General features: G+C 44.0%; 1 protein-coding gene across 1 annotated transcript in view; it reads left to right on the forward strand.

Annotated features, from left to right (window-relative positions):
- The first annotated feature begins 10,807 nt into the window (after positions 1 to 10,807).
- MRPS5 (mitochondrial ribosomal protein S5) overlaps positions 10,808 to 24,221 on the forward strand; it is a 48,927-nt gene continuing 35,513 nt past the window's right edge. The window contains exons 1-2 of the mRNA XM_088521294.1: positions 10,808 to 10,874; positions 17,990 to 18,127. Coding sequence (XP_088377420.1) covers positions 10,808 to 10,874; positions 17,990 to 18,127 — 205 coding nt within the window. The remainder of the gene's footprint in view (positions 10,875 to 17,989; positions 18,128 to 24,221) is intronic.

Genomic DNA, 24,221 nt, shown 5'->3' on the forward strand with positions numbered 1-24,221 from the left:
CTTTATTTTGTTCTCAGCACAATTCTGCAATAAAAGCTGTTCCCCCCTGCCTAGGTATTGGTGGCAGATGACAGGCCTTAAGTGTAATCGCACAGTTAAGACAGCTCTTGCTGCAGTTAATGGTTTCTTTCCCAAACAAATGATACAGGCAAGAATGTTGGCACTTGGTCCCTTTAAAGTTTCTTGAAAATCCTAAAAGGCTTCATCTTCTGAGCAGAAAATAGAATAATATATTCACATTTGATGTTCAGAGTGTTGGTGCCTGATTCTGAATGACACAGAAAATAGCAGGCAGACCAAGTATCCATCAGCTTGATCATGTGCTAAGAAGCACGTGCTGCTGCCTGCTTTGGCAACGTGCAGCAGCCACAACATCTCCACAGGCAAAATATTTGGCTTTGTTTATAGATGTCTAAGACATCCCTACAATTTGTCTTCCCAAGTGACTAGGTTTCTTCTAAGCAGAGATCAACAAATGCTTCTCAAGGTGTGCTCCGATCTCTGAGTCCTACAGGTTGTCCCAGCACATGGCAATATAGAAAGTCACTTCTGACTCTCCATCCAGGCTGCTGAGCCCATGAATCGAGGCTATTTCAAGGCAAGGAGGCACAGGAATGAGACTGTCTTCAACACCCAGCCCACTAAAGCCATCCAACTCGCACCCTGGTACCTGCAGGGTTTTCTCACAGTCTACTACAACATTTGGGGCAATCCAAATGTCTAAGAGGAGTGAAAACGCGCACGCGCTGACCAACCTGCCTTTTATTCCCAAGAGTGTTGGCTTTTCTTCTTCCATTTATTCCCAATTCTTTCTCTCCAGCACTAAGAGCAGAAGTGAAGTACAAGGCAGCAGCTTCAGGAGCTGGCTCTGGACAAAGAGAAGACACAGCTCAGCCAAGGCCATTTCCCCAGCTGAGACCCTGCAAACAAGCCATGAGCCAGAAGGCCAGAGGAATCGGGGGCCAACTTTCCTCTCCAGCTTTATTTAACCCATTCTCCAATTGCCTCTTCTGTCACTGGCAGAGTTGGGTCTGGAGGCTGCCCTGGAGGCTGCATGCTAGCGATAAGCATAAATATTTTAACATTTCGTATTAATGAAATCGACTACTGTGAGCCCTAAAGATAATAGCCGACGAGCTGTCACTCAGAACATTTTAGGCACAAACAGATGCATTTTCCCTGCAGCAATTTTCCTCTGCAAGAATAGTGATATTATTAAAGTTTGCCCAGAGAGCATTTTAGCAGCTCATTAAACACAGCTGCATATTTTGTGTAGCATTAAAGCAATTCACTTAGTAATTAACTAAATGTATGATAAGACTTTTTGACTAATATTGCTTTTCTCCTGTGAGTGATTTCCATTCATCTCAATCTAGCATTTTTCCAGGCCGTGGCACAGCGGGGGAGACCTGACTCCGCTATCCGGAGGGGGTCACCATCCTGACAGCCAGTCCACCCACACGCCAGATCCTTCTCCAAAGCCACCGTCCACCTCCACGCTGGATGTGCCGGGTGTTGTGAGGGTGTCCTGGTGCCCTGGGACTGTTGGACAGCACGTGGACTCTTCCCCATGCCATGTCCGTGGGCAACGCGTGCTTTGCCAAGCCGAGGTGGTTGCCCCCCTGTTCCTGTGGTGGTCTCACCAGAGCCCCGGTGCTGCAGTGGCACTGCGACAGTGCGAAGGGTTCCGCATTCCTCAGGATATTTGGGATACTCCCTGAATTTATAACAGAACCAGCCCCCAGCCTCTCAAGACAGCATCGAGCATAATAATGTGGGCACAGTTTTTAGCAGCTTCTCAGAGTACTAAAAGTAATTGGTGTAAATCTTGTTTTGGAGTACCCAGGCCTCATCCTTGAATCATTCAAGTTCCCCTTTGCTCACTCCCACCGGTATGGAGTATATGCCTGTGATGTCCATAAGGCAGAGGGAAAACCCCTGGATTGAGCCTCATATCATTACAGACTTTTTGGTGTAGCCTGGCATCTCTTTGCCTTGTAATTATAATGCAGCCTGCAAAAACCTCACGTTTAGCAGCAAGCAGAGCAAGGCTCAGAGCCTGCCTCGTCTTCTGAGTGTTCAGTGCAACTTCGTGGCTTGACTTTTTCCACTCAGTTTGTGAACTGGAGCTCTGTGCGTCGGTGAGAGGCTCCAGTGGGATTCCCCAGGAAGCCCTCGTGGCATCGCTCCCCGTGCTGCCGCGTGGGAAGCTGTGACAACGCTCACCAGCCCCTTCCCAGGCACGGGAGCCCCGGTCCTGCCGCGAGGAGCAGTCGACAGAAGCATTTTTGAAAGAGCTCTGCCATCCACACGCAAACAGGGCACTTGAGGAATCATCATTAGCAGCCTTTCTCTGTTTAAACAGCTGATTGAATTTCAATAGAGTCAACCATGACTGGGCAAGTGGGATCATATGAATATTAATAAACACCATTCGCTCGGCACTGTCCCCAAGGTATTATTTTTCCCTCTTGTTGAATGCAAGGAAGGTGCTATGTAACTATGGAAACATTCAAACTCACTTAGCACAAGTTATACTGATGGCGGGGAGGGGAGGCGAAGAAAATGAAACGCTTTTTTCTCCAGCAGATTTCTCAGAGTTCCCAGATGAACAAAAATGACACGCAGGTTCTCTTAGAGAATGCATTTCTCTTGTTCTGTGCAATTTAATAATCTGCACGCAGTCAAATGCTCTGTCTTGGTCTGTAAGTCCTAGATCCTTCCAAGTGTGTGTCTGAGCTTGGGGTTTCAGTGCCTAGGTGCTGCACAATGCACTGTTTACATGAGCAGAAAGCAGGGGGAAGCAAAGGCAGGTCAAAGGCAATTTTTGCTCATGCCCTTCCTTGTGAGGCCCTCCTGTTTAGAGGGAATAGAGCAAACAAAAGCATAAAAACTGGGAGGAAAAATGAGCACAGAGAAAGTAGTCAATTAAAAGGAGACATTAGCATGCATGCATGGCTCAGATTGGCAGGGTTTGAGACAATAAGGCAGGACGTTTCTGAGAACAGTGAGAAAAAGAGATATCGTAGTGACAGAGTAGGCTGACTGCCAAGCAGTGAATGTATTAGTCATGCTGGAGAAAAGGCACACGTGCTCGCGTTGCATTTCTGCCTTGCCTTGGGAATGGATCGGGGGATTGGTCTTGCGTGAGAGCAGGAGGAAACATTTCCCCATCCTTCACACCACGTCAGACAGGTTTTTATGATAGATGAACACAGTTTGATCTGCAGGCTCAAATCATTTGTAGCCACAGGTCCAAAGACAGCAGCTGAGATGATCACCCAGCTTGCTGTGGTTCGTTCTTAACTAATCCTGGAATAATTTCAACTGGAAGGAAAGCCACCAAGTCCAGGAGGAAGCTCTGGAACACAACTACAACCCCATCACCACTGATCTGACTACCTCTGCTCTTTCTTGAGGCTTTTACATGCCTACACAGCTGATTCAGCCAAGCAGTCCATGGGAGGCTGCTGATCTCATACAGCTGCTGGCAGCCCCAGCACTTAAATAAATGTCCAAGGCCACCCTTGTAGAGAAGAGCATTTGGCACATGCTGAGGGTCTAGGTCAAGTTTTTTGTGAACAGGTTGGCTAATTCATTTTTCAACTCCTTGCTTCTCTCTGACTGGTTTGGTGATTTCTAAAATAGTCTTAAAATGCATTTTCTTTGACGAGCTTAAACAGAGTTCATCAGGTTTAATCTCTCAGCAATGTTCTTTATTTTATGCCATTAACTCCTGGTGATATGGCAGAAGGCTTGATGGTTCCTAACTGGCTTTGAAGTTAGTGATTTTATTTTTCACAACCTTTTGAGTGTTTAAGGTTTTGTTGGGAGGATTTAGCAGGAGTGTATTTTGGTGCACATAACTTTTGGAGCTGCAGTGGGATGTTGAAGCTGCTGCCTTCATTAGGAGGCAGAGGAAGAAGCTCAAAACAATATTCAAAGCATGTTTTTTGAGGCGTTGTGGGCTTGGGCACTACAAGTTCCTTACAAGGTTTTTGAGACTCTCTATAATCCATCCTAAGCTCCAGGGAAAAGCTGGAGGAAGGAAAAGCTGTGTCAGGGAAAAGCTCAGTCCAAGCATTTATCTTCTGCCCTGGCTGGGAACAGGTGTTCTGTGTGCATTTAGTGCACACCCTGAAAGCAGCACATAGGGCAAATAATAAATAAAAATGCATCTATAGCTTCCAAATAGCAAAAGCCCTTCAATGCATTTCCCTGTGCAAGGGGTTGCTAGTTTTGGAATCAATGGTTCAGCCTTGCAGTCCTGCAAGGACGTGTACCTATCTGTCCTCTTGGTGGTCCCCCAGGAAGGGGACAACTAGGCCGTGCACACAGGGGCTCACCAGAGACGTTTCTAGAAGTGCGAGCAGCTCGCTGCTCATTCCGGGGGCACAACCCTGCAGTGACAAGGCCTTTTCTTGGTGGTGGTAGTGTCTTTCTGGGAATCCTTCCAAATAGCCTGAGGATGGAGTCCTACAAATATCTCTGCATAGAATTGCTATTGCTGGGAATAAGATGCTTGGAGACATAATGTGCCTTCACCAGAGCACACTGTGTTCTTCGCTCTGTGAGAAGCGGTCGCACCAGAGGCCCTCTGGGCTCAAGACCATTTCTCACCAGGGTTCACCCTAAGCCCTGAAGCTCCCACATTAGCTTCAGCTAAAGGCTCTGAACTGAACGGCCTTACCCTGCCACGGGACTCCTTTGGATGCATCATTGCTCTCCATCCTGTTTCCTCCCTTTTGAAATGGAGCAGATTGGGCAACATGAGTGGTTTCAAGGACCAGTGTGGCCCCAGTCCAAGGTGAATAGCACCTCCTTGTTTTGGTTGCTCCTAAATTTGAGATCTCCTCAAGGGCTGAAGTTGCACCATGATCTTGGTGGCCACCCAGCCAGTACTCGCTTTGCTGCTGGTTACTTCCCAGGAGGTTTTCCAGGAGTGACTCTGCATCCTGTGAGCATTGCACACAGTGCTCCATAATGGAGCCCACGTGGCAGGGTGCCCGCAAGGACACTGCTCCCCTTAAGGACACTGCTCCCCTCGTTTTTATCTGCTCGAGCCCCCCAGGGAGTGGTGTGCAACATGGCTGTGAACAGATACCACAGCCAACATTGCTACAGCACCCATGCCACCTGCACGAGAGCTCAAGAACAAACCCTCCAACTAAGGCAAACAGGGGGGAGCCAAGTGAAAGGCAGGGCTTGGCCAGGTGGAGGTTTGCTGCCATGGGCATTGCGGTGACTCCCAGACCTTCAGGTGTTTCCCATGTGAACCTGCAGCAAAGCCTCCCCTTGCTGCTGGAGGGGAGAAAAAGGCCGGCCTTGGGCCCAGACGAGGCTGCATCATGGACCTGAATCTTTCCTGCTGCCTTCGTCTACAACACAGCAAAACCTTTAACTTTCAGAAGCTTTGGAAGCACTGGAGATTAAATGTCTTTCTGTCTAAACAGCATCATCCCGAAGCAGGTCATTACTCACCCTGGTCCTTGGGTCCTCTTCAGTGTGTCTTTGTAGCTTGAGGGCTGCTGCACAAATGTTCAGGAAAATGGTTTGAGCTGAGAAATACCTCCTCATGTGCTTTGCTTGCTTCTCCTTAAGTGTCTTTTCACACTGCTGAAGTCCGTGGCAGTGGAATACACAGGCAGTTTCTTTAGAAGGATGCCAAGGAAGCAGGAAATTAAATTACACATTATATATAAGATGCTACTTTTCAATTCTTAAGCTATTGCTTGTATCAAAATTTGACTAGATCTGCCTGCTACACAGTTGTTGTTCTGATTTCCAGGGAGTCTGTAATTGTCTGTGTAGGATGCAGTTGGTCACGAATACCAGATGTCCAGAAATCTTTAGCTCTGTTTTAAGCAAAGGTTTGGCCTGAAAGCCAGAACTCCCTTGCAGCCTAAATTATTAAATGACTCTAAGACTGTGAACTGTCTCACTGCCTATGTACCTATTATTGGGGACATTTATACCCAATGGAACCTATGCTAAAGGACATGATTTTAACTATCCTTGGAAAAATGCACTGTGGTCTCCTCCAGCTATGGGAATTTTCAACACAGTTCTGTAGGCTACACTGTGATTTCAGAAGTCATCATCCTTTCAGTGACTGTACAAATGCTGTTCTTTACAAAAACTGAATTCTCAGCAGCTTTAGTAATGTCAAAAAAAGAGGACTGCCCTCAGACAGGGAGATAAGTCAAGTCCCACCAAGTCACTGCAGGTAAGAGGAACAAGCTCAGGTAGGAAAGAGTTAAAGCAAGATCTGATCCAGAGCCTGGAGTCATACAAGATGCCAAGGAGCAGAACACCCAGATAACTGGGGAGCACTGGAAAAGGAGTACAGAGCAGGTTGTGCTAGAAAACTTTACAGCTTTTTCACCTGTCTGTGGAGCCAGACAAGTCCTAAATCTATTTTGCCCACGTTCATTCCATATTTCAGACCCTGGCATGAGACAGCTCAGCTGCCCTGGCCCAGATCATTGCCAGCAATTCACAGGAGCTGCAGACAGAGAGCATTTTTGAATTCATAAGTGTTGCATTAATTTTAAATTTCTTCATACTCTGCCATCTTGGGGAGCAAAAGAAAAAAAAAAAAACCTTATCAAGTCTTTTCTCTAGAAATGTAGTTTAAAGAGGAGAAGTCAGTATGTTTCAATTTTTTAAAAGTTCTCTCAAGCAAAATGAGTATTTATTTTGTGCCTGAAAGCATCCACTTTCTGGCCATAACTAAACCCCATTATTCATAAGCTGTCTTTGAGTTTCCTGACGTCCCTGGAGATGTCCCAGACCTTGGCGACGTGATTTATTAGGAGTGGCTTCTAAAGATCTCACATAGCTCCTGGGGGGACACTGGAGACCTCACACCTGGTTCCTGCTGCTGCTCCAGCGCCAGCTCGTAGTGCTCCAGCCTCTTTTGTTCCTGTTCTTATTGAGGTCGTGAGAGCTTTTTGCCCCGTTCCTCGCCGCGCTGCTGGCTCAGGAGATGAGCCCTCGGTGCTCAAGCTCAGGGTTGTAAAGGTGAGTCCCACCAAGCCACTGAATGTAGGAGGCTTGGCTCTCAGAGAGCAGGACACTGGGCAGCTCCTGAAAAGGCAACATTCCTTATGTCAGTAAACTCCCCAGTTCATCCCATGGTCTAACCAATGACTAAGCGCAGGCAGGGTGACAACTCTCTGAACTGTCTTTACCTGCTGGCTCTGTTTTCCCATTATTCTCAGCACTGAAGGCCAGAGCTTATTTAACAGTCTAAGCACACGCAACAGAAGGCTGACCCGACTCATTGCAAAAATTGAGATGCTGCAGGGAAATAAATAATCTATTGGTCTGATATACACCATTAAACCATATCAATAAAAGATGAGCATGGGGTGACTTATGACAAATACTGCACTGCTTGCTTTTATTTCTTTAAGTATAATGTTTCTGCAGAAAGCAAAGTGCCCCAGTAGGCAAAGGAGCAATTCCAATTCTGCCTGTGTGGACTTACTGCTGGTGGCAAGTGTACCATACAGAATTCCTGCGCCTTACAGAAGCAAATTATATCTCTCAGAGTGACCAATATCTACATTGCTTATTTTGTTGTCGCTTGCATTCACGTGCCAGAGGCAGGCAGAGACCTCAGCATGCAGACAAGAGCCTGCAGCTTTATTGCACTTCCTGCTGCTATTTGCAAGAGGTCAGCAGATGCGAGGATCTGGCTGGAGCCCATGTCCTTACCCAGCTGCTCTTCCTACGTGACGCCTCCCTGCACCCTCTTAACTTCACATCGGTCCCTCGGGGAGCAAAATGAAGAACGTCAGCAGCGAGGCCTGCTATGGCAGCCCCCCGGAGCCCACGTGCACAGCAGTGACGAGGCAGCTGTGCCGAGACCCTGCGCAGGCGCCAGGCGCTGTCACCACGTGAGCCCTGGCAGTGCAGTGCCCGTGTCCCCAGCCACGCTGCAGGGAGGGAGGGCAGCGTGGTGGCACCAAGGCTGGCTGCACGCCTGTTTGCAGGAGACAGCAGCCTCCTGCTCAGTGAACGAGCCAGGCCCAGCAAGGGGAGCACTGCTCTTTAGTGCAAGCAAAGGGGGAGCGTGCACACGCAAGGTGAAGGGTTTAACACTTGCTGTTTTCTACTCTACGGCCAGCTGCTGCTGCAAAGAAATCGACCGTGACGTGTTTGATGCCATCCTGCCTGCCACTCGGTGCACCTCTATGGAACCGGCCACGGAAAAGCCCCAATTCACCCATTTGCAGCTCTTGCTTCAGAGGGTTATTGATGCGTAGGTCATAACACAGCAGCACGGTAACGCGGCACAGCAGGGACATTAACCTTTCCACGGATATACAATCTGCCACGTGTTGGCAGATCCCTTTGTAAAGAGTGGGCTTTGGGGCCTCACAGATGCTGTCTTGAAACTATTAACTACTGAGGAACATAATTGCTGAAAGACTCCTAATGGCAACGCATAGGGAATGCAGAAACGTGCAGAATAATGCAGACACCTGGGGTTCATGTGTCACCTCCTCCACTGCTGGTGCCTATGCCCAACTAATATGAAGAATGAAGGATCTGGGAGTGGTGAATAAAACAAGCGTCAGACCAGCTGGCCTATGAGAATCTCAGCTTAAAAAAAAAATAAAAACAATGAAAAATGATTTTTTGGGTCTGTTCTCTCTCCCTGAAAAATGCACCAGGCCAGGGACAGGAAACTTGTACAGTTTGGTGTACTAGATACTCTTGGAAGGCTTCAAACCCCCAAAAGCTGCCCGTTTGTTGCTGCATTTGTGCAACATGTGTAAATTCAACATGCAGCTGTAGCACCTTTACCACTGTCGCCTGAAGCTGATCCTTGGTCCATGGGTACCGTGACTTATGCAGTGACATTGGAATTTTGCAGCAATTAAACAGAAAAAAGGCAGCACTGTGCAAGCTGCAGGCAGGAAGAGGGGAGTGTTGGGAAGGGAATAGCTCATTTCCCTTGCACAGAAGGAAGGATGGACCAAATGCCACTACGACTCATGATCATTTAGGGAGAAAAGTGAGGTTTGAGAGAAAACTTAGGTACCTTCTTGGATTAAAAGGCAGCAGAAATCCAGGAGGGCTGCCCTTGGGGACCCTGCTGACGGCGTTGCTGTGGCCTCTTCAACGATACCTTGCCAAAAACGGATGAGGTGTGCTCGTCAGTCATCAATGTACACAAAGCAAATGTCAAAGCTTGGGTTTCCATGGAGAACATATCACATTTTCCCCTGGCAACCCTTCCCTAGGCAACACCAGAAACTGGCTATTGTGTTTGCAGAAGGGGGCTGGATTAGGGGGTCAAGGTGAGCATCCCTATTCGTCCTTCACCCAGCAGCAGGCAGGGAGTGCTCAAAAGCTCCTTGCTGCCTGGGGGGCTTCTCTACCCCTGCACTGTTTCCACCAGACCCGCAGCATCCCCAGCACCTTCGTACCAATGACTAACCCTGCTTTCCATCTCCTTTACTGCCAAAGCATTCAGTCACCGCTGGCGGCGGGGAATCTGAAGGAGTAACTGCCAGTGTTCCCCAGCACGAGGCTCGCTCTGCTCTGGGGAACCGGGATACGTCACCCGGGACAGCCCAGACACGTATCCCAAGCGTGGTGGGGTGCTGTGAGTTGGATCTCTGTAACGCTCCCACCGGGACGCTTACGCTTCTATTTTCACTCCTAAGGAAAGGACTTCAGGTTGAGCCGGGGGAAAAACAGTGGTTCCAAGTAAATGAAAATCTCTCTCACAAGGGTCTTAGCAAAGCAAAGCACCCCAAGGCCCTTCTGAGTCTGCCTAGAGCTGCTTCATCTCGTCTTGACTTGGAAGGTTCTGCTCTCAAGTGACTGCACCCTTTGGAAAGTCTTTCCTTAAAACAGACGGAGGAAATAATTTCAGCAAGTGGCTCTCCTGTAAGAAGAAATGGGTCACTCTGGAGGGAGAACGTGAAGCAGGACACAAAGCAAAGCACATGCACCCCATATGGGGACAGCAGAGGCTAAACAGCCACTTCACAAGCTGCAGGGTTTTCCTCTCCCCAAGTCTGTTCAAGGCAAATTTACTCCCCTTAAGGGGGCACACACAAAGCAGCTTTTCCTCTAGATCGTTCAACACATAAACAAGTTTAATTTTCCACGGGGCACTATCACTTCCAAAAGGCAGGACTGAAAATACCCACGAAGGCCAACCTATCTGCAGGAATCAGTGAGACCATTTGCTTTTTACCTCTAGCGATACTGCCAGGGCGTCTCAGTGATGGGAGCCGTGGTGCAGCTAGCGGGCCTCGGGAGAAGGAGAAAATCCCTTTTAACGGATTATGCCTCGCACCACTTTTCAGGCAATGCCCTGGGGGAAAACTGTATTTTACAGCGCAGCGGTGCCGTTTTGCTCCACGAGGTACAAAGCAGCTTTCACACGAGGCGATATATTATTATTAGTAACAACAAGGAGCAGTTTTCGCTCCTTAACGCCAGTTTCTCCGCACGTTACCGCGGCCGCCGCCTGCACCGCTGTCCCAAAATGGCGGCGCTCTCGGCCCGTCACGTGAGCTCCCGCTTCAGAGACCGTTGGCGGGTCCTGCCGCGCGGCCGCCCCTCCGCTTGCCTGATCGGTCTCGCGGCTCGGGGGAAGGGGCCTGTGTGGGTTGGAGATTCTCGGCGAAGCTCCGGGCTTTCGCCACGACTTCGTCCTCCTTTTCCTTTTTATTTATTTATTTATTTATTTCCTCTTCGCGCCGCGCGGCTCTCCCTTGACCCGGGCATCAGGCGCCGCGCGGGGCACCCAAGTACGGTGGCCGGGGAGGCGCCCGTCATGGCGGCGGCGGCGGTGGCGGCCGGCCGGGCGTGCGCCCGGGGCGTCCTGCGAGCGGCCTGGCGAGGTGACGGGGCGGCGGGGCCGCGTCCGCCGGCACCGCGAGGCGGGGGAGGTGGCGGCGGCGGCCGCTCGCGGGTCCCGCTGCCCGGGAGCGGCGGGGGCTGCGCGGGGTGGGGGGGGCTGCGCTGCCTTCCCGTGTGCGCACGCGCGGGGCTCTGCCCGCCCCGCCGGTTGTAACGGTGAAAACGTCTCCAGAGACGGGGGGATTTGGGCGCTTCGAGCCTCGTGGTGCCCTGCAGGCCTCCTTTTTTAGGCGCCTGTTCTCCTTGGGATCAGCGAGGATAACCGTGTGTGTTAGATAAATGGGATGAGGTGGTGTGCTCCCGAGCGTGACTGCTGCTGCTTCTCTCTTTCTAGATATTTTATTTTAGCTTATTTTGTTATTTTATGATTTCTCCAATTCATCAGCACTCCCTTCTTCCTAATTTTTAATCTTCATTCAGCTTCCAAAATTCAAGTGTATCATTTGCATTTGTTGCAATAAAAGTTAAAGTATACAGAGGGGAAAGGGAAAGTGCTTTTTTTTTTTTTTTTAAGGTTACATGAGAAATAATCCTGTATAACTGAATCATAGAATCATAACTGAAAATGCTGCTGAGTGTCATTTTCTGAATATATAGTTAATATAGGTTTTATGCTGCATTTGGTCTGCAGTTGGTGTGCTTCTCCTAGCAGAATGCTGAGGTCTTCGTTACACAGTGCTTTTAAGCAGGGAGTATTTCTGAGATTTGGGGCCGTAGCCTTAATGCAATGTGGATGTAGCTGTGACACCGGCCTCAGTGGTGTTAGGTGAGTTCTCCTGGGAAGCAGCTGCCACCGGGAGGAAAATTCCCTTTAACCCCCCTTTTCCTACATTTTGTGGCCCTTGGGTTCCCTAGGGGACACAATGGTAGGCCGTGACCATTTAACAACCAACAAGTTTGCATCCAGTGAGCAGCTGGAGGGAGTCCTGATGAAAAGTATCATATCCTATGGGAAATTGTTACGGGGAAAAACATCAGCTGCGCTAGAGAGTCCCCTCACATTGGGATGCACATCTCTTTCTCTCCTGTTTTCGTTCAAAGTAATTTCAGTCATCGGAGAGTCATGGTGTGTGATCAGCTGCCATCAGACCCTGTTAATCTTTGCGTATGTGACCCTGTCTCAGCATCCTTAATGCAGCAGTTCGTTCTCACGTGCTTAAATTCTAGGCAGAGGAAAAAAAATCAAAATTAAGCAGTACTGCTTATGTGTTCTCCAGGGAAAGATTTCTAAGTAATAATTCTTGCTAAAGATTTAAGGTGGGAAGGAAGGTCAGATTACATTGTTGAAAGTTTATTCAGGCTGTGTATTAGAACGCCTAGAAGCTGGGCATCATTTTTGCATTCACAGGAGGGCCTCTTTTCTTTCCCCTCTACCCTCAAAGCCAAAACAAAGTTCTCTAGTCTTTTGAGCTTTTATAGTCCTCTGAAAACTTCCTTCCCTTCCTTGGCCAGGAAATAGAACAATACAGTTCAGGAATTTCTGGGCTCTTTCTTCCTCAGGGGGATATATAATGAAGTAGTGCCCATTCTCTAGCCAGTCTGCAGGCAATGTCTTGGCTCTCGGCGTTTGAAAACAGGCCAGAGGTGTTTTGGTGGAGGGAAACATTTTCCATGTTCAGTCAAAACATTTCTCCAACAATGAGAAATACATTTTTAGGTTGAGGAATTAAGTTCTTCAGATCCAACTGCTTTTCCAGGCTAGGTGCAGGTTTTTAATAAAAGCAATGTCAGTGATGGATTGATTGATTGGTTTCCTCACTTCATGGGCCTTGTGACTTTCTTGAACACTTACGAGGTGATATAAGAAATACTGGCCATTCTCAAGTAGCTGCCCTGCTGTGACATTCATAGGATTAAATTATTCTATGCAATAATTTTTATTTGAATTTTAAAAATCAAGCAGAATGTTAAACAGAAAACCCTAGGCAAAAACAAATAGTTATTGCCAAGTAAATGTTAAGTTAATAGCACTTTATCTTCAGAACTGCAGACTTGGAATTTAATCAGAACATCTCTGTTTTCTTGTAAATTAGCTTTTTAAGAAGGTTGTGATTATTTCAGGCTAGAGCCTCCCATTTGTATGCCTGGAACTACAGCCAGGCAATTTTTTCCTAAGCTCTAATTATAACCACACAATACACTTCTTGAAGCCTTTTTTTTTTTAAGAGTTTTTTTCACGATGCAGTTCCCACTGCTGAAACCAACTTCATGCAGCATTTCTTTCTCTCAAGTACAGAACTGGCTAAGAATATTTTTCCGTATTTAATTTCTGTTGAAAATAATTACAGGTTTAAGGGTATTATTACATTGCTGCCAGTTGTATTTTTTGTTTTAAATAATTGTGAACCAATCTTGCTGAAGTTTGGTCATTCACCAGTGAAGTAAATACATGGATGCTTTGCGTGTTCGTTGTCTTTCAAGATGCTGGATGCTGGAGAAAACAATTGTAATGAGTGCTCATTTGGGGCATGGTTGTGGTGCCAGGTGCTGCACCTAGATCTCCTAATGGGGCTGAGTTAAACCAACATTTAACGGAAGAAAATTTTAGGAACGTTATAATGAAATGGTGCAGCCAAACGGTTGTCTTGCATTGCGAGATAGAGGGAGTTTTAGAAAACTTAGAAGAACCAATTTGTAACCAGTGAAGCCTGACACTTAAAATCCATGCAAGATTTTAGTTGCTGTAATGTTTATAGCCAGGAAATAAGTGTGCACTGAGGAGTTAATTTTCCTTTAGTGCAAAGCAGGACCTTTTTATAGCAAGCAGGTGCTTTTTTTCTGCTCTGTTGACTTGTCTTTTGCTGGTGGCAAGAAATGAATCCTGCGCTCGTGACCTGCCTTGCTCTTACAGGTATCTTTAGTACTAATTCAGTTTTGAGTGGCTTTCGGTAGGGAAGATGCTAGATTTTCAATTCAAAACTTGTCATGGGTGGTAGTGTTTGGAAGAATTATAGGAAATGGAGGATCCGATGCATTAACTGAAACATACTCACATGTCACAGTGCTGTTTTACTGAGATATGGCATTTCAAACTGTTTACCTTCCATAAATATTTTTATTCTTTGCCTTCACAGTGTCTATTCCCTTGGCAGCAGTATGTGCATAGCAGTGTGTGGGTACACTATTAAATGCCAACACTTGGTGTTTCAGGCTTTGGGAATCGTGTTCTCCTGGTGCATCTTCCTCCTCCACCTTTTGTCCTTTTCAGAGACCAAAACTGTCCCTTCTCCCAGTGTCATATGGTCATCACAGCCCCTGGGCTTCCCTGCACACGTAAATTTGATTTCCATGCTCACAGCTGGTATTCTCTAGCTACAAGTCTTAAAAATATAAATTGCTTTTCTGGCAACACTCTATTTAAAAGTGATTAAATCTGTATAGAAAATGTTAATAGGAGATTTGTCATAATTTTCATTGAAAGCAAGATCTCGCCCAAGATCTTTAGCAGCTTGTTATGAATTTCGATAGTCTGGTTTTGTAGTCTGTTTTAACATGGCATTGGGTCAGGAGACTTCTTGAAACTTCTTGGAGGTCTTCTGACCTGTTTTTATGCAACACCAATATTTATTTGTTTTCTCTTTTTTTTGAAATTTGACTTTTTCTCCTCTTCTGTGCCCCAGCTATTCTATCAAAATCCTTTTTCTTGTAGGAATTGCTCATCCAATTCTATTGCCTCTTGATTCTTCTTAGTGTTGTCATTTTCTGCAGATTTTATTGCCTCCAAATAGACCATTTCTTCATATTCACACTGTAGTTCCAGAAGAAGCTGGATCGGTATCTACGATGTGCAATTTTATTTATTTATTTACTTTGTAGTGAACATAGGAATAAACCAACCCCAAAAAGGCAAGTTGCATTGCAAACACTCTTGATAATGAACTAAACTGTCCCATACTCTTACATTTTGTTTTTCAAGTGAATGTGTTTTTTCTTAGGCAGAGGATTTAGGATGAGGTTTCGTAGTACAGGACTGTGAAAGGATTTAACAACTTGGCTGCAAGTAGTGTTAATAACCCATGCAAACCAGGTGAAGACTTTCTCCAACAATGTTCAGTGTGCCCCTGGATCTGGCTCAGACCACTAGCTTGTTCCTCATGATAAGCTTCATGTTGACCAGCCCTTTGTGCAATTTTAGCTAATATTAAAGTGTTTCTCCAGTAGGTAACTAAATATGAAATATCTGAAGACAAGCAGGGTATAAGAGGAGCACTCGGAGATGGCAGGGCAGAAAAGCTAGATTAATTCTTTGCATCATAGAGAAAAGAAGATGAAACTGGGAGCTTTCCACATGGTGCCCTTTGTGGTGATCGTGGCGGGGAGCTAGAGGATTTTTGTGTGAAATTAAGTAACTGTGTGTGAGATTATGGAACAAATACACAGCATGAACTTTAGCAGACCTCCGGGATCAGACACTGTTCACATGCTAATTCTAAGAGCAAGGATGAAAAAGCTGAATTACTCATAGTAGTTTGTAACTTCTTTGGTAGCTGCCAATTTAAAATAAAAGCTTCTGGAAGAGATGAGGGTAAAGAAGACTATGCATGCCTTCAGTAAAGGAAAGTTCTTCCTTACAAATATGTTAGAGCTTGTGTGTTTTTGTTGTTCTTTCTCCTAAGAGATTCGTGATGATGAGGGTGATCCAGCTGCTGCACTCTGCAGGATTTCAAAGCAGGTTTTTGCAGAGAGAAAAAAGTTTATCAGACAGGAGGTCCTAGGATGGGTAAATTATTGACCGAAGGGCAGGAAAGACGGTCAGAGCTCTTTTGATGGAGTAAAGGTTTTATGCTTATAAACCCTCCAAGAGAGGAGGTGAGCAGCAAGATAACTCATTTTGCTGCAGGTGATAAGTTATTTGAAGCATAAGGGAAAGGCTGATCGTGGAGAGTTGCTGACGGACCTTAAGAAGATTGAGTGGGTCGGCAATGAAGTTTTGCGTGAATTACAGTATAGTTAAAGTGCTGAAGAATGCCTTAATATCCAACAAGCTACATTAAAACTGGAGGAGGCTGATAGAACGGTGAGAAGGGTCACCAGATGCAGCGTGGCAGCAGCTGAGCAGGCCAGGACGGGTCTCACGGTTCTTCCAGAAGCTCTTTTCCAAGATGAGAAGCCTGCTGTTCTGAACTGACATAACGAGGGCCTGGGAAATGCTAGGGAAGGCATCGTACATCTTTGCTGCTTGCACTCTTTCCCAAGCAGCTCTTGCAACTGGTTGTTGGAGACAGAATAGGGAACTAGATGTGCCATTAGCCTGAACCAATACATCTATTCTTAAAATTCCTAAACGAGGTCATTTTTCTAGGAAAAAGAATGTTAAGAACCAGATGTATTAAGCCTTGGTGTTTATAAAACTGGTAGATGTGCTCCCATATGTGCACAGATCATGCACAGGCCTGCAGGAAGCGTGGGAAATGTAACAGTGGGGAGAAAATAATCACGCTTTTTGTGGTCGTCTTCCAGGTATGGAAATTCATAACTGGGGGAAGCAGAAAGTGCCATGTTGCGAGTTGTTTTGAAGTAATTTTCAGCTGTAGGCAATTAAAGGATGTAGCAAGAGAAATTAGAAATGCTGCCACACAATGCAAATTTAAATTACTTTGCAGATAATTGATGAGAAAAAATGTTTCTCTAATTGCACACGCGATTCCAAAAAAAGGGCAGATCTGTTGTAATTTTTATGAAAATTGTTCTCAGCTTAACTCTTTGTTTAATCTTGTATATTCGTAACTTGTCATTAAAAGCATATTATGAACACAGAATAGCTCAAGACTTGTGTGCTTGTAGGTTTAGGGTTAACATTATCTATGTACCCTACACAAAGTTCTATATTAGGGTGACTGCTAATTCAGTAGGAGTTTTGAAATAAAAGGAGGCATTTGAATGGTGACTGGTATATTGTTTGTGGGTGTTAAATGCTACAACTCTAAATAATTTCTTCTCTATTCTCTTTGAATTTAACCAGACACTTAAGAATCTTTTTCTTCTTATTTTGGTGTATTTGTTTTCAGGCTGTTCTTTCTTTCATGAAATTTTATGATTTTCCCCCAATTTTTTTATAATGGAGTTTTATTATCTGCTTTACCTTTTTGATAGGAATGAAAGAAGACAAATTAGCCTTATAAACATTATTATAACCATTGCTTTGAGAGAAATTTTTAGAATTTCCTGCTTTGTTACCCCAGTTAAATAAATTACTTGTTATTTGCCTAGGAGAAGGTAGTGTTCTAACTTCAAAAAAGTGGCCTGTTATTTTATTGATGATAGATGTTAACAGAACAGGACAGAAGTCATACATATATTTTGCATTTAAAGTCTACTTGAAAAGATTGAATTTAAATGTAGATTTAAAGAATCCACATTTAAAGAAGTGGATTTTTTTATATATTTACAATGCAATTTCTAAATAACAAGGGGAATAGTTACTTTCAAGACTGAGAGAGTGCATATAGCCTTTTTTAGATTCTTGAGTGCATGTGCTGTTTGGATTGATTATTATGTAGGTGGTAAAAATACTGATTGGGGATAACTCTGTTCTCATTTCTAATGAAAAAACACTCTGTGCCAGGCAATAAATGAAAGTATCTTGCTTTCATTGGTGTAGGTAAGCCCTGCTTGTAATATGTTCCTGTTGGCTAGTAGCATATCTGCAAGTCTTAAATGAAAAAAAAAATAACCTGTAATTATTTAGGCAAAGATGTTACGCTCTTCTGTAGGCTGATTTCAGATCTGGATTTCATAGCACATAGAATATTTTTTGATGTGGTTATTTATCCCTGATGATTGAGTGCAGGAGTATTATTGCATGTTTTGCTGCTAGGAGAATATTTCTCCTTTTAGAGGGTGGTTTCTCACTCTATCAGCAATACGTTAGAAGCCTTCTGGCTTGTTCTGTTTGTGCCATTTTCTATTGCAATGTTGTTCCCTGCTACTGCAACTTGCTTTGCACTTCAAGACAGAAGGTGTAAATCTATTTCCCTTTAGCAATTAAACCATATGAGTAAATGTTTTTTTTTTCCTCTTCTGTATATTTGAAGAGAATATTATTTTCAAAATGAAAATACTCTGTATCCTGACACCTCCATGTCTTCATCCTCAGGGTTTACTTCTGTGCCAAGGGAAGGGAGCTGCTGTTCCTATTCCAGCCTGGCCTGGGCTCTGCAGATGCGCTGTTCCATCTCCAGCCCCCGGAGCGTGACAGTGGAGCAATGCAGACACAGCAGTTTCTTCAATAGGTGTAAGTCTCGAGTTGGGTTACAATTAATATCTGAGAAAAGTAGAAGAGGGCTGGAAAACTTTGCTCAATCCTTATGAAAGTCTATTTATAGTAATTTTTCTTTCTTCTGTTCCGTATCTAACAAGCTTGCTGTTGTAACTACTGCAGTTGAGAGATTTGCGTGCACAAGGTCAGTTTATTATCTTGAAATAGCAAGTGAGGCTCCATCTCACAGTGAATACATTTATTGAAATTATAAATTGCATGTTTATTTTCCAAATGCTTTTTGAGCTAGAGGCAAGACAAAACAATTCAAGCTGCGGTCTCAAAAATTAACTGATTAAAAAACAATAAAGGGCTAAACAAAAAGTGTTGACAATGTCCTGCTAATTGTCTGCCCAGCTGCAGTATTATCCTCCATCCCTGAAAGATGCTTAACATAATTGAGAAATGATGAGTGTTTAAATTCCCACTTGGGTCTGTGAACTGAGGTGGCAGATCCTCTGCCTGGTTCACACTTCCCAACCTGGGGAATGGAAGGAGCAGGAAAAGTCTCTGGCAGAGGTAAATGCAACAGGTTGAGTCACAGCTCTCTGACTTTCTGTAAGGCACAGGGTACAGGAGCTCTGTTAGAGCAGACTTTGACAACTGACATTTTTGCTTAGCTTCTTGTATTAATTTCTACCTGACATCATTTTATTTTCCTTATACCTTCTAAGTAAGTGGGGCTTAAACAGTCGTGCTGCCTCCCTGTTCCCTTTACTCAGTAAACTTGACCATTTCAAACCAACTCAAGGGTGGTAAGGTCTTCAAAGACCAGCAAAGAGCCACAACATGAACCAGGGAAAAGAATCTTTCTATGCAGAAAAGATTTTCTACGCATCCCAACTGCAGAAAAAGTCAATTGGAACTTTCTTTAAGGCACCCAAGCAGTCACAAAATAAGAATCTTAAGTTAAGCACAGTTATTAATTTGTTTATGTTAAATTAAAAATGTGGCACTGCAAGTCATTGCAATGTGGTTATAATTTATAGGTTAGATGCTCTCTGAATTATGCTTCTGTTCATATTCATAAAGGCCAGATGAGGTCTGCCCTACCAGGAGTTTTGCCAGTTGTCCTTTCCCTTGTTAGATGACTGCATGCAGAACGCTTGCTGCAATAACATCCCATTGTTTGACTTAATAACATTTTAAGCAAGCTGCATTTCAACAAACTACACAGAAGTATTAACTTACAGAAACGAGTGTGTAGTCCTGTTTGTTCTTTAAAAACAAACAAAAAACTGGACAAAACAATATGATGCTGTCATTTTTAAAGTGCTGTGCTACTTCATTTTGCGAGCCATTGGTGGGCCATTTTGTTAGAAGGCAGCTTGTAAAAGTGTATTGGACATAAACTTGGTTCTTAAGAACCATTTGCTGCTTCTCAAAGCAATCAAGCAAGCTGGATAAATAAGAGATCCCACAGGACTGTAAAGAGTGGAGTAATTGTTTTTTCTTTGTTCAATTCATCATGCGGTTCATTTGGAAATGTAAAATTATTCTATTGATTTCAAGCATGAGCCAACTTACAGAGTCCCCATACTAATAAGGTAATGATATATGGAGCGTACAGTGCTACTCTTTCAATTATGATTACTCTCAAACTTTTACTGTTCTTTTTCCATTTGGATGCATGCACTGAAAAAATATGCTGCTGAGTTAAAAAAGCAGAAAGTTTTGTTCGGTTCATGTGTAGCTTTGACTCGTGAGCATAAATTTAAGTCTTGCAATGCAATATGTCTTGCCTCGAGTTGTGATGGGGTTGAGGGTCTATCACCTGCTTGCTGTATTTTTGGACAGTGTTTTCTGAAGGATATTTGGAACAGTGTGAATCGGAAAGGTTGATGTCGGAGACAAGTTATATGCTGAAATGGACCATGGACAAGTGTGCTTTGGAAGTAGCTGGAAAGAAGATTGAAGTGCTGAGGGTGGCAAACGGAAGCTGTGTTTGCATGAGTGGAAGTCAGGCTGGCTTAGTGCCTGGGGAGAGCACGGAGGTGGGAAGCTCCCAATAGCCCATCCCTGTGGAGTGTCCCTGGGACAAGAGGGGGACATTTAAATGGATGTCGAGGCTGTGGCAAAGCATTGGCCCAATTCTGTGGGTGCTGACAGGAAGGGACACCATAGGATCATAGAAATCATCATTTTTGCATGTGTCATCAGCTTGTTAGTCCCTTGCTACAATTATTGTTTTTTTGTTATTGTTTTTTTTACTTCTGTGAAGCCTCCTTCTCTAGAAAAGCTCTCAAAGGCAAAGAGGTTGTTTTTGGTAATATTTTTGATGGATAGCCGAGGCTTTCATAACTGCTCTTCTTGCTGAACTATTTTCCTTTTTTTTTTAAACAGGCTAGTGTTCTTTGAATAGTTAAAAACCTCAAAATTCAAATGAAGTAGGATATTAGCTATATAAATCACATTATGGCACTCATGTTCTCTAGCAGTGGAGTTGTTTCAAAAGAATGGCAGCATTAAAAGATGCAGATATGACCGTTTTATATGAAGCAATTTTCAAGTGATATGTCACCCAAATGACAGTCCTTTCTGAGCGAGGAGGGTGCCGGTACTTTTCTATCTCATTAGTGAAGGTTTATTTCTCTTCCATCATAGTCTTAAAAATGTTAACATCTTCTTGTTGGGAGGTCATCTGTACCTTCAGCTTGACCTTTAAAATAGTTTAACTCATTTAAAGAGCAGGAATTGCAATTATCCCAGGCAGCCTGGGGCGGTTCTGCAGGAGCTGGCTGCTGCGCTCCAATAGAAGTGTACTCAGGGGCTTGTTCTTGTCCAATGGCAGATATCAGGGAGCCTGTAATGAAGGAATTTAAACTGATCTTGTTATTAAAGGCCTAGCTCTGTCCCTTCTTCCCACTCACCCACTGTGAGAAGCAATTAGGTTTACAGTCTCTGAAGTACTTAGGGATTTCACATGCTTACTCAGAGATATTATGGAAGGACTTGATTTTTTCAAGCCATATTGCTTATCTTCCTCTGAGAAATCTTGCCTCCTTTTCCAGGGTGTCTAAACAGACTCTGGCATGTGCAAATAACATCCTGTTTGTATCTGCTTCAATCCGAATTCTGTCTGAGAGAACAGGACAGTTCTGTGTTCCCTGCCTCTTGGTGTATCTATATGTTTTCATGCGCATACATATAGGCTAGTAAATCCTACTCGTCCACGTTTCCCAAACAGATACTTCATTTTTCAATCTTTGACAAGCAATGATATAAACAAACGGAAAACCACAGTTGTCTATGTTTCATGGCAGCAGTATGTGAGGCGTGGACACTGTTTTAACTGGATAGCCCCAGATTGGGGTTGAAATCCAGGGACTGTCGCTGTCGAGGGCAGCAGAGACATGTGGACATGTCGTGAATACTGAAACAGTTTGGCTTGGTCTCAGAAGGAATACCAAGCTGCTGTGTGGAATTATATCTGCCTGAAACAGCTTTGTTCCCCATCATCCAGGTTCTGCAGTGATACCAATCAAGCACAATTTCCTCAGCATCCACTGGGTATGCTGAGGAACTGTAGGCAAGGCTAACGAACTTTTATGTGAAACTGTAATTATATCAAAGTTACGCTTTCCTGCTTAACCTATCGATTGCACTGATTACACTTGGGACCAAATGAAAAGGAAGAGCTTAAGTTCTTTGTTGCTAGATGGTCTTTCCTATCAGGTTGGGGTATGGGCTAGAGGGACTGACCGCATCACAGGGCTTTTGGACTCAGTTTGTAGCAACCAGGGGGGAGTCATTTAGGGCAGCAATGTAAAATCACGCTCAGCAGTAACACGTGTTGTCTCTGCAGGCTTTGCTTGTTGTAGGGAATCACACTCGGTAGAAACCTCTGTGTTACTGGAAACATCTGTTCCTGAAACCCTACTTTTAAATTGCATTTTATATCATTTTTTCCCAGTTCTCCTCTGTGAGTTTGCTTTATTTTTTTTTTTTTTCTGTCTGGCCTAACTTAAGGATCAGAGTTTTAAAAAAAATCCATTTAAAAAGATTATGTTTTTAACTGAGTGCGACTACTTTGGATAAACAATTGCTAAATTACCACTAGTCACTGCCAACAATGAAACGTGAACACTTTTGTTGTTTCAGCAATAACAATGCTATTAAGTTTTATAAGTGAAGAACAGCCTCCACCTCCGCCACTTTTTACAAGGGGGATGTCTGTGGATGCGTGTGTCAAAGAATAGTTGGTTTATTGGGTTTAGGCAGGAAAAGGGGAATGAATACAAAATGCCTGAAGATCAACAGTGCTAATTGAGAGAGTTGTTTCCTCTGGTTTTGATTTGTGACTGCATTATATCTTTGGTGAAGCCATTTCAGGCAGGCAGTCGGTGTTTTCTTCCTTGTTTAGTTTTGAGGAGGTGAAGCAGACCGCCTGTGTTGGGTTTGCAAACCTCACAGAAATCATCATTCTCCTACTGGGTCCAGTGACATTGACACCATCTTCTTAATACTCTTCAACATGCAAAAAACTGGAAACAGTTTTTCTTTGTAAAAGACAGCCTGAAGACAGCATGTATTAGCCAAGTTAAGGCCCTGTTTTTCGTTAGCTGCTATGAAGAAGAAATACAAATTCCTGGGTTTTGTCTGAATTTACAGCTGTTTTGGTTCTTTGTCTCAGTTAACAAGCTTTTATCTATTATTGATTAAATTTGTAGCAGGATTTATGCAGGATTTGAATTACGACTGTCCTGAGGAACCCCTCTCCCTAGCTTTCCACTAACATGTTGCTGAACTGCTGGCTTTAAAAAAATGTAAAACTCTCCTGCCAAAAGCACCATGGCAGCTTATTCGTGGGGAGCATGAATGTATCTTTCAGGGTAGCACTTTCCAGCTGTAAAGTTTGCTTTGTAATTTCAGAGTGCAATATTTTTTCTTCTGTTTATTGAGAAGTTGCCCTAAATTTTCCTGTGGGTAGAATGGAACAATGGTTGAGTTACAGAGATGGTCTTTGTTCCAGCAAATTTGCAAACATGCCTAAACTAGGTTTCTTCTGCAATCCACATAATGAGACCTGCTTTTTTTTTTAATGGGATTATTACATTTATATAAAAAAGCAAGTAGCCCTTAACGCTTCAGCAGTATGGGGAGGATTTTTAAAGTTAGTTTGTATAAGAGTATGTACAGGAACTACAGAGAAGAACAAAGCAAATAGAAGGCAGAAAGCTTGTTGTGGAAACCCAGCAAGCTGGAAGAAGAGCTGTCCATGAAAAAAGAACCCATGAGAAGAGCAGAAGGATGTTGCTCTTACAGGGAGGATTTTCCATGGCCACTATGAAAACAAGCTCACTGTGCAAGGCTTTGGTGTATGTTCCCTCATTTTCCTTGTTACCTGTTTTTTTCATGAATAGATATGTTTATCCTTTTGTAGCAGTGTTAGATTATTAGAAAAGCTGCTTTATTATGGAGACAATTTAGCATGGAAGCTGTGACATAGAGTCCAGATTGCAGGAGCTAATACACAGAGGTGCCTTTGTAGGCATGCGTCCTAGACTGGCCCAGTTTAATCACTGGTTCCTAAAAAATGTCAAGGTGTTTATTTGCTACGTGACATATCTGTGTTATTTGCCATAATGGGCATGTACGTAACACTGTCAGAATAATTAATTTTCTGAGGTCATCAGCACTGTACAAGTGCATTAAATGCAACTACAGCGCCTTCAGGCTTGCAGGGATGCTGTGCCTTGGGATAGGGATTTCATTTAATGATGTAGGTCATCAGGTAACCCTGTCTTTTGTGGTTATCTTTTTTGTTATTGTAAGATCAAACCCTTTATAATTGGACCGTTCCACCTCTGCCTGCACCTCAGTGATGAGACTGTGGAATAGTTTTGGTGCATCATGTCAGTGCCCTGCATTAAAATTTCCTGTTCAATAGGGTATCAGTTTACTGATAGTTAAATTGTCCCTGAGAACTTGTGTAATTTAAAAATGGGTGGATTGCTGTGTTCTCATTAATACCAGTATTAGATACTAGCCGTATAATCAAAGTGGTTGAAGGATTAACTTAATTATCTAAATTTCTAAAATCGCACCAAATCCTGCTTTAGGAGGATTA

Source organism: Tinamus guttatus, unplaced genomic scaffold, assembly GCF_059628265.1.
Source record: "Tinamus guttatus ecotype Peru unplaced genomic scaffold, ASM5962826v1 Tinamus_guttatus_pri_ptg000116l, whole genome shotgun sequence".
In the NCBI taxonomy this organism is placed as follows: Eukaryota; Metazoa; Chordata; class Aves; order Tinamiformes; family Tinamidae; genus Tinamus; species Tinamus guttatus.